General features: G+C 40.1%; 1 protein-coding gene across 3 annotated transcripts in view; it reads right to left on the reverse strand.

Moving 5' to 3' along the window:
* Nucleotides 1-206: 206 nt before the first annotated feature.
* The window catches only part of asic2 (acid-sensing (proton-gated) ion channel 2), a 421555-nt gene continuing 406871 nt past the window's right edge, over nt 207-14890 (reverse strand). For all 3 annotated transcript variants that reach the window (XM_085404570.1, XM_085404572.1, XM_085404569.1), the window contains 7 exons: nt 14578-14728; nt 14183-14239; nt 8540-8693; nt 5807-5898; nt 4583-4662; nt 3861-3929; nt 207-2248 (listed from right to left, as the gene is read on the reverse strand). In XM_085404570.1, the coding sequence (XP_085260696.1) occupies nt 2147-2248; nt 3861-3929; nt 4583-4662; nt 5807-5898; nt 8540-8693; nt 14183-14239; nt 14578-14728 (705 nt within the window). In that variant the 3' untranslated portion in view covers nt 207-2146. The remainder of the gene's footprint in view (nt 2249-3860; nt 3930-4582; nt 4663-5806; nt 5899-8539; nt 8694-14182; nt 14240-14577; nt 14729-14890) is intronic.

A 14890-nucleotide genomic window follows, 5' to 3' on the forward strand; every position in this document is an offset into this window, starting at 1 on the left:
ACTATCCTCAGTTTTCATTCCCAGCAACTCTTCTTCTGATCCTCTGTTTCCTGCGTGATGCCCTTGTAAAACACATTAAGTGTCCTTGCTGTTCACCGGTGATACGCAAACAGGCTTGTCTTGCTCATCCGTACCACAAAAACACCCCAGCCGCTGCAAAACAATGTTTTCATTTAATCATTTCACATTAAAAACACACACTGTATGCTGCATCACAAAATGAGAAAACGCTGTCCTCCAATAACAACTGAAGCTGACGTAGACAGAAGAAACAGCCAGTGTCGGTGCCGGCGAGAGAAGAGACACATTTATGTTTCCCCCTGCAGGGTAGCTGAGGACTGTGTTCGTCTGAAGCCACAACATGAGATACACACATACAGCAGGTTGAGCCACAGATGGAAATCATAATTCAAACAGTCTAACAAAGCACTTGAATTCATTCCTACCTGTAATGTATATTACCATGATGACAGAGACCAAGCCAGGATGATCATGGGCTAGAAATAAAAAAAAAAAAAACCCAAACAAACAAACCCAAAAAACTCAGATACACTAAATCTTCCGAGTAGTATCACAAAAGCTTTTGGTGTGAAGCCACGATGTACTATGTAATGGTTGCTTTTGAGTACACTCAAGGTTCAGCTAAACCCGTACTGAAAAGCATGGGTCTTTCATTTTTAGCACGACATTCAACTACCTCAATAACATACTGGCCTACTTAGAACTGCTGAATGAGTAATATTCTTAAAGAAACGTGACATATATGCAGTCAATTGTGGACCTGGAGTTGACGTTTCACCAAAGTTCTTTTGAATAAGAGTTGCTTCAGGCATCTCTGCGTGGTACCCGTTTTTATGAAAGCCATAGAGAGAAAATAAAACACAATTATTTACACCATAACACAGCAGACCCTGTATCCTAACAAACATCCTAGCCAAATACTCCTCATGGTGCTTTTGTAATCATTTTTATAATCATGAAAATGGTTTAAAATTGTTAAGCTTGGGGATTTCTTTTGGCCGAGGACAAAACGATGCCATTCTTGATAAAATGGTAATAGCTGTCCAAAATTTCACCCTGACATTCTCTTAATGAAATAATGGTTTAACAACTCCCTGGCCGTATTCATTTACTGCAGTGTTTTGTACAAGGCTTGCTGTCTGGCAGGCAAATAAATCCTCTGGTGAAGTGCAGCAGCCAGAAGCAAGTCCTTTATTCACATAAATTAAATGTAAGCATACGGCATCATTTTAAAGATGCCTGTAAAGAAGGGCTTAGCACTGCACGCAACAAACTTGCCTTCGAGTAAACTCGTTAAACAGAAACTGAAAGGTGAAAAGAATATGCAAAATGTGGGCTCCTAAATGTTCACACTGTTTTCAATAAACAAAGCAAAAAATATTAAGTTTTTTTCTCCCTCACACTTCACCAACTCCTACTACAAAGATAATTAGCTGCATATTAAAGAAATGATAAACTGCTCATTAGAATAGATTTCAGAGACGGTTTGGTCACAACCTGAACTATGATTTTAAACAACCATACGTTCAATCTGTACATTCGAAGTTCAATTTCTCACCTGGGCCCTTGTTACAGGCCTGTGCTGCAGATGGGGGGCGGGGCAAATGGCGCACATATAGAGTAAAGCAACACTGCAGTCCAACGTATGCATCAGCAAAGAGAGCAAGAGAGATCGACGCATGCAGTTTGGACAGTCGAAACCAATTTTTGTACAGTTCGTTTGGCAGTGAGCAACATATTTGTGTTATTTTACATAAATATGCTGCACAGGGATGAGTCCCCTTTATGGGTTATTGTCCCACCCAGTCACATTTTTTGTGTGTGCGTGCATGTGGAGACTCAGACCCCACTGCGGGTTTGGCACAGCAGAGGCCACCCTCCCATTGCAGGGTGACAAAAAGTGCTGATAAGTCCAGCTGACAGCTCCTTCATCCCTATTAGTGCCTCAGACGGGGGGAGGGGTGTAACAGAGCAAAGCGCTGTCCTTAGACCAACCAGTGTTCTTGTCCTTGTCTCCTCCCCCCCCTTTTTAAGGTCCTGCAGGATGCTGTAGCGAAGGATGTAGCGCCACCTAGTGGAGGCAGCCGCTGGATATGTGTTGCTCTGAGGGGAAGGGAGACGGGCTTCAGCAGGCAATCTCCTCCAGGGTGCCCAGCGTTGTCTGCAAGGGGACAGTCACAGTGTGGCTGATGGACTCTGAGTGGTTTGCCACAGGGTCACAGGAACTCTGGGAAAAAGAGTGAAAGGCCAAGGGCTAGGTCACATTATAAAGTGGCACGATCCTACAGGTAGTATTTAGAATGACCAAACTTCCACCTGAACTCTGAAAACTGAATTAGTATAAGTATGCAAGGTCTGATCAAAAGGTTTTTACTTGACCAATAAGATGCACAAACCCTCACTGGCTTAATGTGTTTTCATTTCCTTAATCTGAATTCAGGAAAACAAAACAAATGATAAATCTGAGGTTATTGTACTCGGCCCTAAAAATCTTAGAAACATGGTGTCTAACCTAATACTAACTCAGGATAAAAACAATTAGTGATGCTATAACAAGTTGCTTACTGCATTTATTACTTAGGTTGGACTATTGTAAATATCAAGTTGTTCTAAAAGCTCCCTCAAAAGCCTTCAGTTGATCCAGAACGCTGCAGCGAGAGTACCGATAGGGACTAGAAAGAGAGAGCATATTTCCCCTATACTGGCTTCGCTTCATTGGCTCCCTGTTAGTTCAGAATCAAATTTAAAACCCTTCTTCTCACATTCAAGGTCTTGAATAATCATGTGCTAGCTTATCTTAAAGTCCTCATAGTACCATATCACCCCAACAGAGCATGTTGCTCTCTTTAAAAATAGTTTGGGAGGGCTCCCAGTTTGGATTTGGGAGACACGATGTAATGCACCTAGGCTGCTGGGAAATTTGCATGATGCACTGTGAAGTGCAGAAGTTCACCACTTTTCATTTTTTGTGCATTTATATACTACTTTGCATTTACTCATCAGCTATCATTAAAGTCTGGCTCTCTCTTTATAGTATGTATTTTGTCCTGTCTCTCTCTGCTCTCTTCTCTTTCCATCATCCCCAACTGAGTGTAGTAGATGGCTGCCTCCTCCTGAGCCTGGTTCTTCTGGAGGGTTTTTTCCTATGTAATGAACCCTCTTGATGTGAGGGGAAAAGTGCTAACCTCTGCACTCACATAACTGGGAGTGCTAACCAGTAGACCAGCTAATTATTCCATTATTAAAACTGAAACTCAGTCATGACTGGATAACTTTGTTAGCATAGGAGATATGGATATACACATGAGCAATTTTTTCAGTTTTAATAAAGTGCAGCAAAACAAACAATAATAAATACACAAAAACTAAATAATAATAATAATAATAATAATAACAAAATCAATTAGCAAACAAAAAGTAATGTCTAATAAGTTGCTACTGAAAGCTGATAATTCTCACTGACTACTCTGCAGATATCCTCCTTCAAATTTATATTAAATTAGGGCACAGTTTGACAGTTCTGTCCATCAACATCATGGTACTCCTTATACTGTCGCTGACATTAGTAACACTAAAGACAGTGGTTGTTGCTGCTTGGTTTCATCAAGACATCTCTTTTGGAGCTAAGCTTTCCTGCCAAATTGCCATGACATGGTCAGAACACAGTCTTAGTCTTGCTTGGGTGCCCTTTCTACATGCTTGTGTGGAGGAGCAGGAATAGTGCACGGTTTGATATGCATGATCGGAGTGAGTGAAATTATACCAGATTTACATGCTCCACTTCCAAAGAGCTCTCAGTGAAGACGACTAACAAGAAAAAGTGTAAAGGTCACTCTTACCACGTCCTCTCCATGACTCTCCTCCTCCTCCTCTCTGCTTAGTAAGTCCAGTAGTCTGTCTTTCACCACCTGCAGATCAGAAAATAAAAATCAGAAACACTTAATTCCAACTGTTAGAGAAGATCTCTGAGAGCTCTTCTTGTAATTACTGACTGTAAAGAAACATTTGGTTTCAAGGCAAAAACGTAATTAGGTGGGAAATGTGGCAACAAAGTACGACATTACAATAAGCTCAGCGTGAAAGCAACAGCTTTCATGTTGAAAAAAGTTGCTTTAGAAATGCTTATGTCAGCAACATGAGGCCTTCTTATCCCCATAACCCCATAATATGGTCATTAAAATGAAGGAAAAATTCTTCAAAATGACTTTTTCTGTGTATCTGTAAAACCCTAGGGCAGGCGAAGACTGTTATGTGCTTATCAGAACCCCACGAAGCTGAAAGCAGCATGAGAAGCTCTAAAAAAAAAGGCGCACAATAGAGTAAAGGTAATGGAAAAGTATCATCCCACAGTCCTTTATCTCAGCCAGAACCAGAGTGAATTTAGCTTTTGATCTGCTTTTTGTATCTGTGACATTGATTCTGTTGTCACCATTCACAATCAGGGCTCTGCCAAAAATCAAAAAAACAAAAATTATTAAACTCTATTGAGAGCAGGGCTGGTGTTCAGGATTTATTAGTCATTTCAACAGGTATATATGACAGTAAGAAATTTGAAACAGACCTCATACGCGTAGTCAAACAGCTCTAAGATGGTGAGGATGCTGGCTCCAATGAACAAACCCATCTGGCCACCAATATCACCTGTGGAAGGACAGAAGTACAGTACAGACACACCAAGAGAAATACAAAGCGAAGACACTCTTTTGTTTTTCTGGAAAGATCTTTGTGTCATGGTCAGGGGAAAGACTTGATTTGATTTACTTGCAACACGTAGGCACAGATAACGGGGACAGACAGGCAGAAAGAGAGACAATTTTTTTTTCATTGTGAAAACAGCCTGGTGTTATAAATTGCAAGAGGCGTGTTGCTACTGGTGAAATAAAGGATGTGACCCAGAAAGTCGAGCGACACTGACAGATCCATGGTTTTGATGGCTCATCAGATGGTGCTGCAGTTTGTTGGACCAAACTGATACAAAAGATATGTTAGGTCTTGAAAGGTCATTAAAATGACTAAAAAATTGCACTTTTTAGTGCATTTATTGCCTTTTAGAAAGTAGAAAAAGTAGAAAGGGATCATTTAATTTGGAAATAGTCTATCAGAAAGCTCTGCACCAATTCTGAAGCTGCTCAGGAGGAAAAAGGAAACACAGCAGGGAGTGATAGGACACCTAAACAAAATGCAGGGCATGAACCACAGTGCTAACTACTAATGCCGACTTTATTGCTCTCTAAAACAGGTCTGCTATCCGTCCGCATCTAATATTGCTTTGGCACATAAGGGCAGAGATGCTGTCTGTGACGTCAGCAGCACCTGACTGAACGGCCATATTTGACATGGTTTATTTTCTTTGGTAGTTTTGACACCAGAATCCCAGAACATCTCAAACCATCACAGCTCGTCTCAAAGCCACTGGCCTTCATAAACTATATAATATGAAAACATAAACTTTACTGAGCTTCCTGTGTTCAATCTCTAATAAGGAAACATGGAGATTATTAATAGCTAAATTTATGAGGTATGTTGGAATTATCTTTTTAAGACAAGATGCTCCATTACCAATAAGTAAAGAGTAATTTAGCTACGGCGAACATCCTTTATATAAGAAATAGAAATAAATCTCAAAAATACAGTAACCTAACAAAAGCAACACATTTTATAACTTAAATATGAATCAAGTAAACAGTATAATCTATGAAAAATGCAAGATTTTATACATGCGTTCTGTTTGTTTTCCATATGAAATCCAGGTTTGGAAATCAAGGTAATCAATGAGCCCACCTACCCAGCAAGCCTGCCACCTCATAGGCTTTCTTCTGCTCGATGGTCTCGTAGTTTAAAGCTTCAAAGAACACATCCAACACCAAGATGTTGTCTCTGTAAAAGGTAACAGAAGGTTCATTTATTTTTCCTAATAAAACCCCACTTCAGGTAAAAACTTCAGTTAATAATAGTTCATTTATTTCAAGAGTGACTAGAGGAAAAACAACTTGCTTACTACCTTAATTCAGTTTTCAACAATCCCTGTTATCTACAACCTTTATTTAAAGCAAGAACAGAGAAAAGGCCAAGTGGGTAATTCGCAAGGAGAAACTGCTTAACCTCTTTACAGGCAGAGTTTGGTTTTCTCCTTTTTTTGTCTGTCTCCCCTTCAAATGATCAATTCATAGACACAGTAAGCTCAGCTCCTTTTTTATTCAGTTGTAAAATGTCATGTTGCATATGTTTACGAGTAAACAAAGTGAACAGTTCTAATTAATCAACAAAAGCACATTAGTACTCATTGAACTGGGTTTAATTAAGGTTAAAGATAACTATAAATTATAAACTGTACCACAGGATCAGTTATAAGTGTAGGAATTTTGTATCTGGAAGCCATCATGCTTTAAAAGAAGTTTGTGTGTTTATTTTTTTCTCCGAAAAACTCGTCCTGAAGGTTCTCATCTATATTAGACATTATGGTTGCATCATGTTGCCTTGCACCAAATGGCATGTTTTCATTGTTCACAAACCCATAACAACTGACGTTATTTTCATTTTATGATAATAACATCTAATTTATATTCACAAATCCTCAGTTATGCACAACATATTCTGAAATCATCAGGTTGCTTGGCAACCACCTACCAATGGACTAAAATTATCTGATTTTTTTTTTTTTTTTTTTGCCTTCATGCACTTTCAGCTACTTATCACACCTTATTCTGTCAACATCTGCAAAAGCTGAATTACAGTGGGGCAAAAAAGTATTTAGTCAGCCACCGATTGTGCAAGTTCCCCCACCTAAAATGATGACAGGGGTCAGTAATTTGCACCAGAGGTACACTTCAACTGTGAGAGACAGAATGTGAAAAAAAAATCCATGAATCCACATGGTAGGATTTGTAAAGAATTTATTCGTAAATCAGGGTGGCAAATAAGTATTTGGTCAATAACAAAAATACAACTCAATACTTTGTAACATAACCTTTGTTGGCAATAACAGAGGTCAAATGTTTACTATAGGTCTTTACCAGGTTTGCACACACAGTGGCTGGTATTTTGGCCCATTCCTCCATGCAGATCTTCTCGAGAGCAGTGATGTTTTGGGGCTGTCGCCGAGCAACACGGACTTTCAACTCCCGCCACAGATTTTCTATGGGGTTGAGGTCTGGAGACTGGCTAGGCCACTCCAGGACTTTCAAATGCTTCTTACGGAGCCACTCCTTTGTTGCCCGGGCGGTGTGTTTTGGATCATTGTCATGTTGGAAGACCCAGCCTCGTTTCATCTTCAAAGTTCTCACTGATGGAAGGAGGTTTTGGCTCAAAATCTCACGATACATGGCCCCATTCATTCTGTCCTTAACACGGATCAGTCGTCCTGTCCCCTTGGCAGAAAAACAGCCCCATAGCATGATGTTTCCACCCCCATGCTTCACAGTAGGTATGGTGTTCTTGGGATGCAACTCAGTATTCTTCTTCCTCCAAACACGACGAGTTGAGTTTATACCAAAAAGTTCTACTTTGGTTTCATCTGACCACATGACATTCTCCTAATCCTCTGCTGTATCATCCATGTGCTCTCTGGCAAACTTCAGACGGGCCTGGACATGCACTGGCTTCAGCAGCGGAACACGTCTGGCACTGCGGGATTTGATTCCCTGCCGTTGTAGTGTGTTACTGATGGTGACCTTTGTTACTTTGGTCCCAGCTCTCTGCAGGTCATTCACCAGGTCCCCCCGTGTGGTTCTGGGATCTTTGCTCACCGTTCTCATGATCATTTTGACCCCACGGGATGAGATCTTGCGTGGAGCCCCAGATCGAGGGAGATTATCAGTGGTCTCGTATGTCTTCCATTTTCTGATGATTGCTCCCACAGTTGATTTTTTCACACCAAGCTGCTTGCCTATTGTAGATTCACTCTTCCCAGTCTGGTGCAGGTCTACAATACTTTTCCTGGTGTCCTTCGAAAGCTCTTTGGTCTTGGCCATGGCGGAGTTTGGAGTCTGACTGTTTGAGGCTGTGGACAGGTGTCTTTTATACAGATGATGAGTTCAAACAGGTGCCATTCATACAGGTAACGAGTGGGGGACAGAAAAGCTTCTTACAGAAGACGTTACAGGTCTGTGAGAGATTTTCCTTGTTTGAGGTGACCAAATACTTATTTTCCACCCTGATTTACGAATAAATTCTTTACAAATCCTACCATGTGGATTCATGGATTTTTTTTTCACATTCTGTCTCTCACAGTTGAAGTGTACCTCTGGTGCAAATTACTGACCTCTGTCATCATTTTAAGTGGGGGAACTTGCACAATCGGTGGCTGACTAAATACTTTTTTGCCCCACTGTATACACTATAACATCATCATGTTGCCTAACAACACCATGCTAACGGGCTACAATGGCCTATGTTTTGTGTCTATAACACCTTATACATACATAGTGTCATTTCCAACAGCAATAACAAGACAAACTGTAGCATGGTTATGTACTAATTACTATAATATAGCAGATGATAAGGAGCGTTATCTACTCACGTGATGTACTTCTCTGACTTGTTGAACTTTTTCTGCAGGTAGCGGGCTGAAGTCTTGCTGGGGATTTTGACCATGGATAACTCTTTGTTGTAGCGGGTCATGTTGCATGGCGTCCTGCACATGCAGTTACTGCTTTCCACAGCAGACAGTTTAGCTTCATAAAGATGTGGTTATGGAGATGGGGGGGAGCGTATTTAAATTTGAAATTTTTAAAAAAGGAACAGAATGACAGAGGATGGGATGAGCATGATTGACACAAGAAAAAAACGTTAGATTCCAATTCCTGACATCGTCAGAAATCCAATCTGAAGGCAGCAAATGGACCAAACTGGCTCATATCTACCTGAACAGTGTTTTCATAAAGAGTTTCATAAAGTATTGATTGTGGGTGTGAGGCTCCTGATGTGTTTTTGAATATTAAACTGACAATCTCCGCATTTTTTTAAGCCCTTCATCCCACAGGCATTTCATATCAAACTGGCAAAAACGACTCATCCCATTTATTTAAAGAACCTTTGCCCAGACCGAAGTGGTGTAATAATAAATTTCAATAAAAAAGTCCAGGAAGTGAGTCATCTGCACAAAGCGGTCGATATATTAATCTAATATTGTATGAGAAAATCAACTCACCGTTGAGACTACAGAATATATATCTCTTATTACAAGATATAATAAAAGACTAAAATAATGTCTATACTATAGGAATTGTCCCCTGGGATTGCAAACCCTTTTCTTTGCCCTGCTCAGAGGATAGTGCTTTCTGGGATTTTTAGTGGGGCTTACTGTCCTTTCTCAGTTATCTAATGGTGAGTGGCCACAAAAGTTCATAAAAGCCATTTGCTTATATTAAGGTATAGAGCAGTAACTGACTGCAAATACATCTAGACTTGGGCCCAAATGCTTTTTTAAACCACTGAGAGCGAGAATAGTGGACAGTGAACAGCATAGAGAACGAAGAGTGAGAGCAGCATTTGTGCAGACAAACAATGAATCAGAGAAATAAACTAGTTTGCTTGTTTCACTAAAGTGATGTTCTGAAGGACAAAACCCACCCACACCTCCACATAACCCCATTTTTATGTATGAAGTTTAAGTTGATCCAGTCCACAGTAGTCACTCTGCTCTCAATTGTGTGCGCACTGTAGAAGCACCAAAAACAGCAGTTCCCTGAGTGTCCAGCTGAAGCTCCAGAACTCAATTCCTGATGTTAAAATGCTCAAAATGATGTTTAACGTCACAGAAGAAGAAGAAGAAAAAAAAAACATGGTTACAGCCTAATACAAAAACAGTTTTGGTCTCTGCCTCTTCATAGGAACATACAGAGTGATTTTGAAACTCACCCTTTTTAACCCTTTTAAACTTAATGCCAACTCAGGCAGCTGTAGCTGATATCCATCTTTAAGACACTAAACTGGATCTCTAAATTGTGCTTGTGGTTTTGAAGCCTTTTCTGGATGATTATCTGGATACCTGGCTGTATTGTATTTGGAAGTATTGTATTTATAGTACTTTTTTTTTTAACTTTGATACTTAGTAGTTGGCAGGATCTGTATCTACACGATGCACCCACATTGTTCACTGATGTAGCCTGCTAACCCGACATTCTAATGTTAACTGATAAATTCACCCTTTCATTTAAATGTGGTCACTTCTGACTACACATTATTGAGGTACTGATACACATTTTTACTTTTTTAATAGTTACTATAGTTTCCAACTGCAAACCAACACAATTATTTGACTGACGACTTTTACTATTCTTTTCCTTGCTCGTCTGGCATTATTATAACTAAAATTAGAGGTCACACGTGCTGTACGTACAAACACCGGCATAGAAATCAGCATAAACGCCTGCCCACATTTAAAAAGTTCTATTGTGTTATGTGGATGTTTACTCAATCAAGCCCTAATGAAAGTGAATGTCATAATTAGTGTCACAGAGAAGAAATTATAAAGCATCAAACATAACCATGTGCTCTGTGATACACCCTTTACCCTGACGGAGACAAAGTCCTGATGCAGAAACATCAAGCTCTACTCAAGCTTCTGCTTTGGCAGACTCGGAGGAAAAAGTACTTGAATACACCGAATGAGGTTGTGTGAAGTCCACAGCCTCCTATATAACACCGACTCTCTCAAGAGTGATGGTAATATCAAGCAATGTTTTTTCAAATAAAAGGTTCTCAGGTACTGAGACTGCTCACCCATCAATCTCTTAAAGTCAGATTTTCTAAAATTGTTTAAATAGAGCTCATTGAATTTTGCCAGAGATTACTGAACTCTTTTTCCCACAATGAAAAAACTTCTCTTTTCAGAGCTAAAAATCGTGGGAGTTAAAAAAAAAACTGTCAGAATGGAAAAGAAAGCAGAAGTTAACATAGTCAGACCTTTTTTCTGACCAAGGCAGCGCTGTGGCAGGCCCGCAGATCACAGAGCAGGAGGCAGATATTCCCCACGGTGCACTAATAGCTGGCGGGACCACACAGTCACGTAATTGCAAGAGGAAATTCAATATGGCTTCACAGTGGTCTCTTATTCTTATTCAAATGAGACGTTATTGGATACATGAGAGCAAGGCCTCATGCATTCAAATGATTGATTTCTTTGTCTAAGCCTATAACCTTTGTCCAGCTTCTCCACTCTTTTTCTCATGAACATTTTAATCTAAAATGTGAAATTACTATAATGCATTTCCTTCTGATAAATTTCATAATTTTCATAATGCTAGCATTAACAGCTAGTTATACATTACCTGACAAAAACTACGAACATGCTGCTTTAAGAAGCAGCTACATGAGAAACTGAAGACCATTTCTGCCTGGATTTATAGTTTTAAGCCATCTACATTTCCTCAAAAGCAAAGACAAGCAAGTTGTTCACAGACAGCAGATGCAACTGTCTCCTATTAAAATATATTTTCAAGGCTACTTCAGGACTTGAGTGACGCAGTTATATGGGTAAAGAAACCCAATCAAACTCTGCTGTGTGAAATCTCCTGTGGTGGGTATAGCAAATTGGCAGTTGGACTTTAAACTTGAATTCATTTGCATTCAATGATCCAAGCTGAGTAAGTGAGTGTGTTGGAATTATGAAAGCCTCACTGTTCCAAAAATGAAGCCAATTACAGAAGAGAGAGTAAAAGAGCTGTCTGGAATATGCACCTAAGCCTTGTGCACTCCATGATCGTACCATGTAACTTGTGCTTTCGAGTGCATGCTAACAAAATATGGGCGAGTTGCACCGAGGGCTCTCGTGGTGTGGGAGTGCTGCAGCTTGGTGCTGATTGCCTCAAAGTTTTGTTGGACTGTTTTGTCTATTCCTTGCTTGCCAGAAATAATTTATGATGAGATGAGAAAAGGTGGGGGCTGAGCAGGGAGAAAGCTGTAGGATGAGAGCAAGTATTGCTGATGAACTCCCACTGGCCAGCAGTTGAGGTTGATAAAGGTCATCATTACTCATTGTGCTTCTGAATCTAGTTAATATTCAGTGTATCTATGTACTCGCTCAGTGTTTATGCGCTTTTGTTTACCATAAAAATATATTAGATTTGAATTAACATGGCTATCAGTGGCTTTGGTTAACAGTTTCAGGTGTGCCATGATGTCTTAATTACTAGTCTTCCCCCCCCCCCCCCCCAGTAACAGTGGAAATGTCTTGCATTGCAAAGGTCTTTGAGTCTTTAAACTGCAGTGGGACAGCGGAAAACCAAGCCAGACATGATGTGCATCAAAGTCACAATTCTTATTGTGTTTGTTCTGTTTCTCAGTTCCTTTCAAGAGGAACTTTTAGCCACATTCCCACTTCCTACATTTTTTGTTTTCCCACTGGTCCGCGTTCAACGGGGCACATCCAAAACTCATAACTTTTTTTGCTACGGTTCACAGGTTGAACAGCACATAGACAGTGGTGAGCTATAGGTTTTTCTGTGGCATTTTTGCTTGCCGTTCAGTGGGGATGTCAGAAGCGTTAAACTATTAGCAGAATGATGCTCATAAATCCCTGGCGTATAAAAAAGGCGGCGCACATAATGAATGAGCTGCCATAGGTGCAACCTTGGGTAACATACCAGGGCACCACCATTTCTCTTTTTTTTTTAAAAAAAAGAAAGAACATGCTTCTGTGTGTCTTGATTTCCCTGCAGCCCTCCACTGACCTGTTTCCCATTTACTCATTTTCTAAGCATCTATTCAGGTCTATGTTTACCTTCTCGGGGCTACACCGTTGCTGTCCTTCATGCTATTTATTCTTGCAACCTAGCCTCCGTCATTGTTATCATTTCTTCTGTATGTAGTTCCATCATAGTGAGCTCCAAACACCAACCTTTTTTATGCATTTTAAAAAAGAAGACACATTGAAAAGGTGACAGATGATTTTTTTTTTTCCTAATTAAAAATGGGCTTCTCACCACCACAAGCATTAGATTGTTGTTGTTGCATAGACTATGTTTAGTCAGATGTTGTATAATTGTCCTTCTTTTCTCTTGTCAATGTGTTTACATGCATTTATGCATAAACTCAGAGAAGGCCTTTGCTACTGTATGCGAAAAGATAATTACCAAGTGTCTGTCCTCATCTTCCTTACTGATGCATTCACTCTCTCAGGTACAACGTGGGGACTTAACGTTCATTGTATAGTTACATTAGCTATGGAGTAGACTTTTTAACAGTGCTGCCAGGTTGATTAGCTGCTGTAGTTTTATATTCCTTAAAGTTTGGTATTTAGGTGTTGTGCGTGCCTATTAGTGTTTCAATGAACTTGCTACACATAAGCTCCACCTCTAGCCTAAACTGAACTCTAACACTGCAGTCCCTGTCTTGCTAGCACACCCTAACATGACAATCATATATATATAGGAAACGGGGTGAGAAAACACCTTATGATCTAGCGGGCTTGAAAGGCTATTGCTTTTCAGGATATTTAATCTAGATAAAATCACAAAAAAATCAATACTGCCTGGCTTGTGTGTCAATTTGGTAAGATATCAGACAGATGTATTTGCAGAAGCATTTTCATAGGAAGTCGTTGGATGAGCCTACACTTAATAAAACTGGCAAAGTTAATATAAATCTTGACTCTGAAAAAGTGAGCCAGGCCTGTCAGAACTTTTTACATGGTTGTGTCTTTTAGCTCAATGCAGGAAATATGACGCATTATCTTTCTGACCATCCAGGCATTAAATTGAACTCTTACACTGCAGTCCCTGTCTGCTCTGATGGTGGTTACAGACTTGATGAGCCCTTCACGCACAAGGGGAAATATTAAGATGACTCCTCTTGATTAATTTAAAAACTTCATAAGTGACACATACACTTACAATATAATAGACAGAAACTTTTGACGCCTTAGTGGAAGAGCAGCATTGTCTCTGCAGAGCCTATGTTCTCTTACAAGCAGGATGCGCAGTGTGACGGTGGCAATCAGTTGTTGTCCATGTGTTTTACCACATTACTCTTAACCTGAGCTGTTTCCCATTTAAAATTCTCTCCAGTGTTGCTTACTTTTAAATCAGGTTTAGCATTAAAGCTCTGTGTCAACAGAAAAAATAATCCTAATCCTTTGCTGAGGCAAAAATTATATGTAAACCAGCATAGGCTACATGTGTATCATCTTGAATCCCAAGTGTGTGTATCCAAACAGACTTACCAAGGGCAGGCTCAGCACAGTCCTTGTACTGCTCAGGTGTGCAGTACGAAGCATCTCCTAGGAGCAGTTTAAATAAGACACATTAGAAGAGGTGTTGACCCAGTGGTGTTTAAACATTAAGTTCTTGAAACCCTTGCACCATAAACACATAGATAAATGAATCAATCTGCAAGGCACAGCACCTTTTCCCCTGCCAGACACATAATCCCAGGGCTTTTTAAATGCCAACACCTGATCCAGCATTGACTTATCATATCATTATGAGGCCTCTCAATGGAGTTAAATCTCATAAAACCGTGCTGAAAACTCTTGCTGATGAATTCGTGCTCAATACCACATCACCTCTACTTTGATGTTTTTCTGCCCAGTCCTGTCAGAACAGCAGGGGAGCTTACCAGGCATGTGCACCATCCTGCAGTTGCAATTCTCCACTATGTAGCGTGTTTCACAGTCGATCCTGCAGGCAGTTACACTGTAGACCTGGAAAAAGCCAGACTCCAGAGCTTTCGACTCACACTCGCCCCATGGGGGAGGCAGGTAGGTCAGCTAAAGGTAGGAAATAAAGTGGAGGTTGGTTAAGGATGGATGTCTTTGGAGGCCTGTGGTATTACATAGTAATAATACATATAATGATGTAGGCCAAGACCTAAGAAAGAAAAGGACCTACACCTATTTATAGATTTTTATTGACATTTCTATTGTGCCTGT

This window comes from Rhamphochromis longiceps, linkage group LG4, assembly GCF_057381845.1.
Source record: "Rhamphochromis longiceps isolate RC_006_pf linkage group LG4, R_longiceps_female_GT1.1, whole genome shotgun sequence".
Classification (NCBI taxonomy): Eukaryota; Metazoa; Chordata; class Actinopteri; order Cichliformes; family Cichlidae; genus Rhamphochromis; species Rhamphochromis longiceps.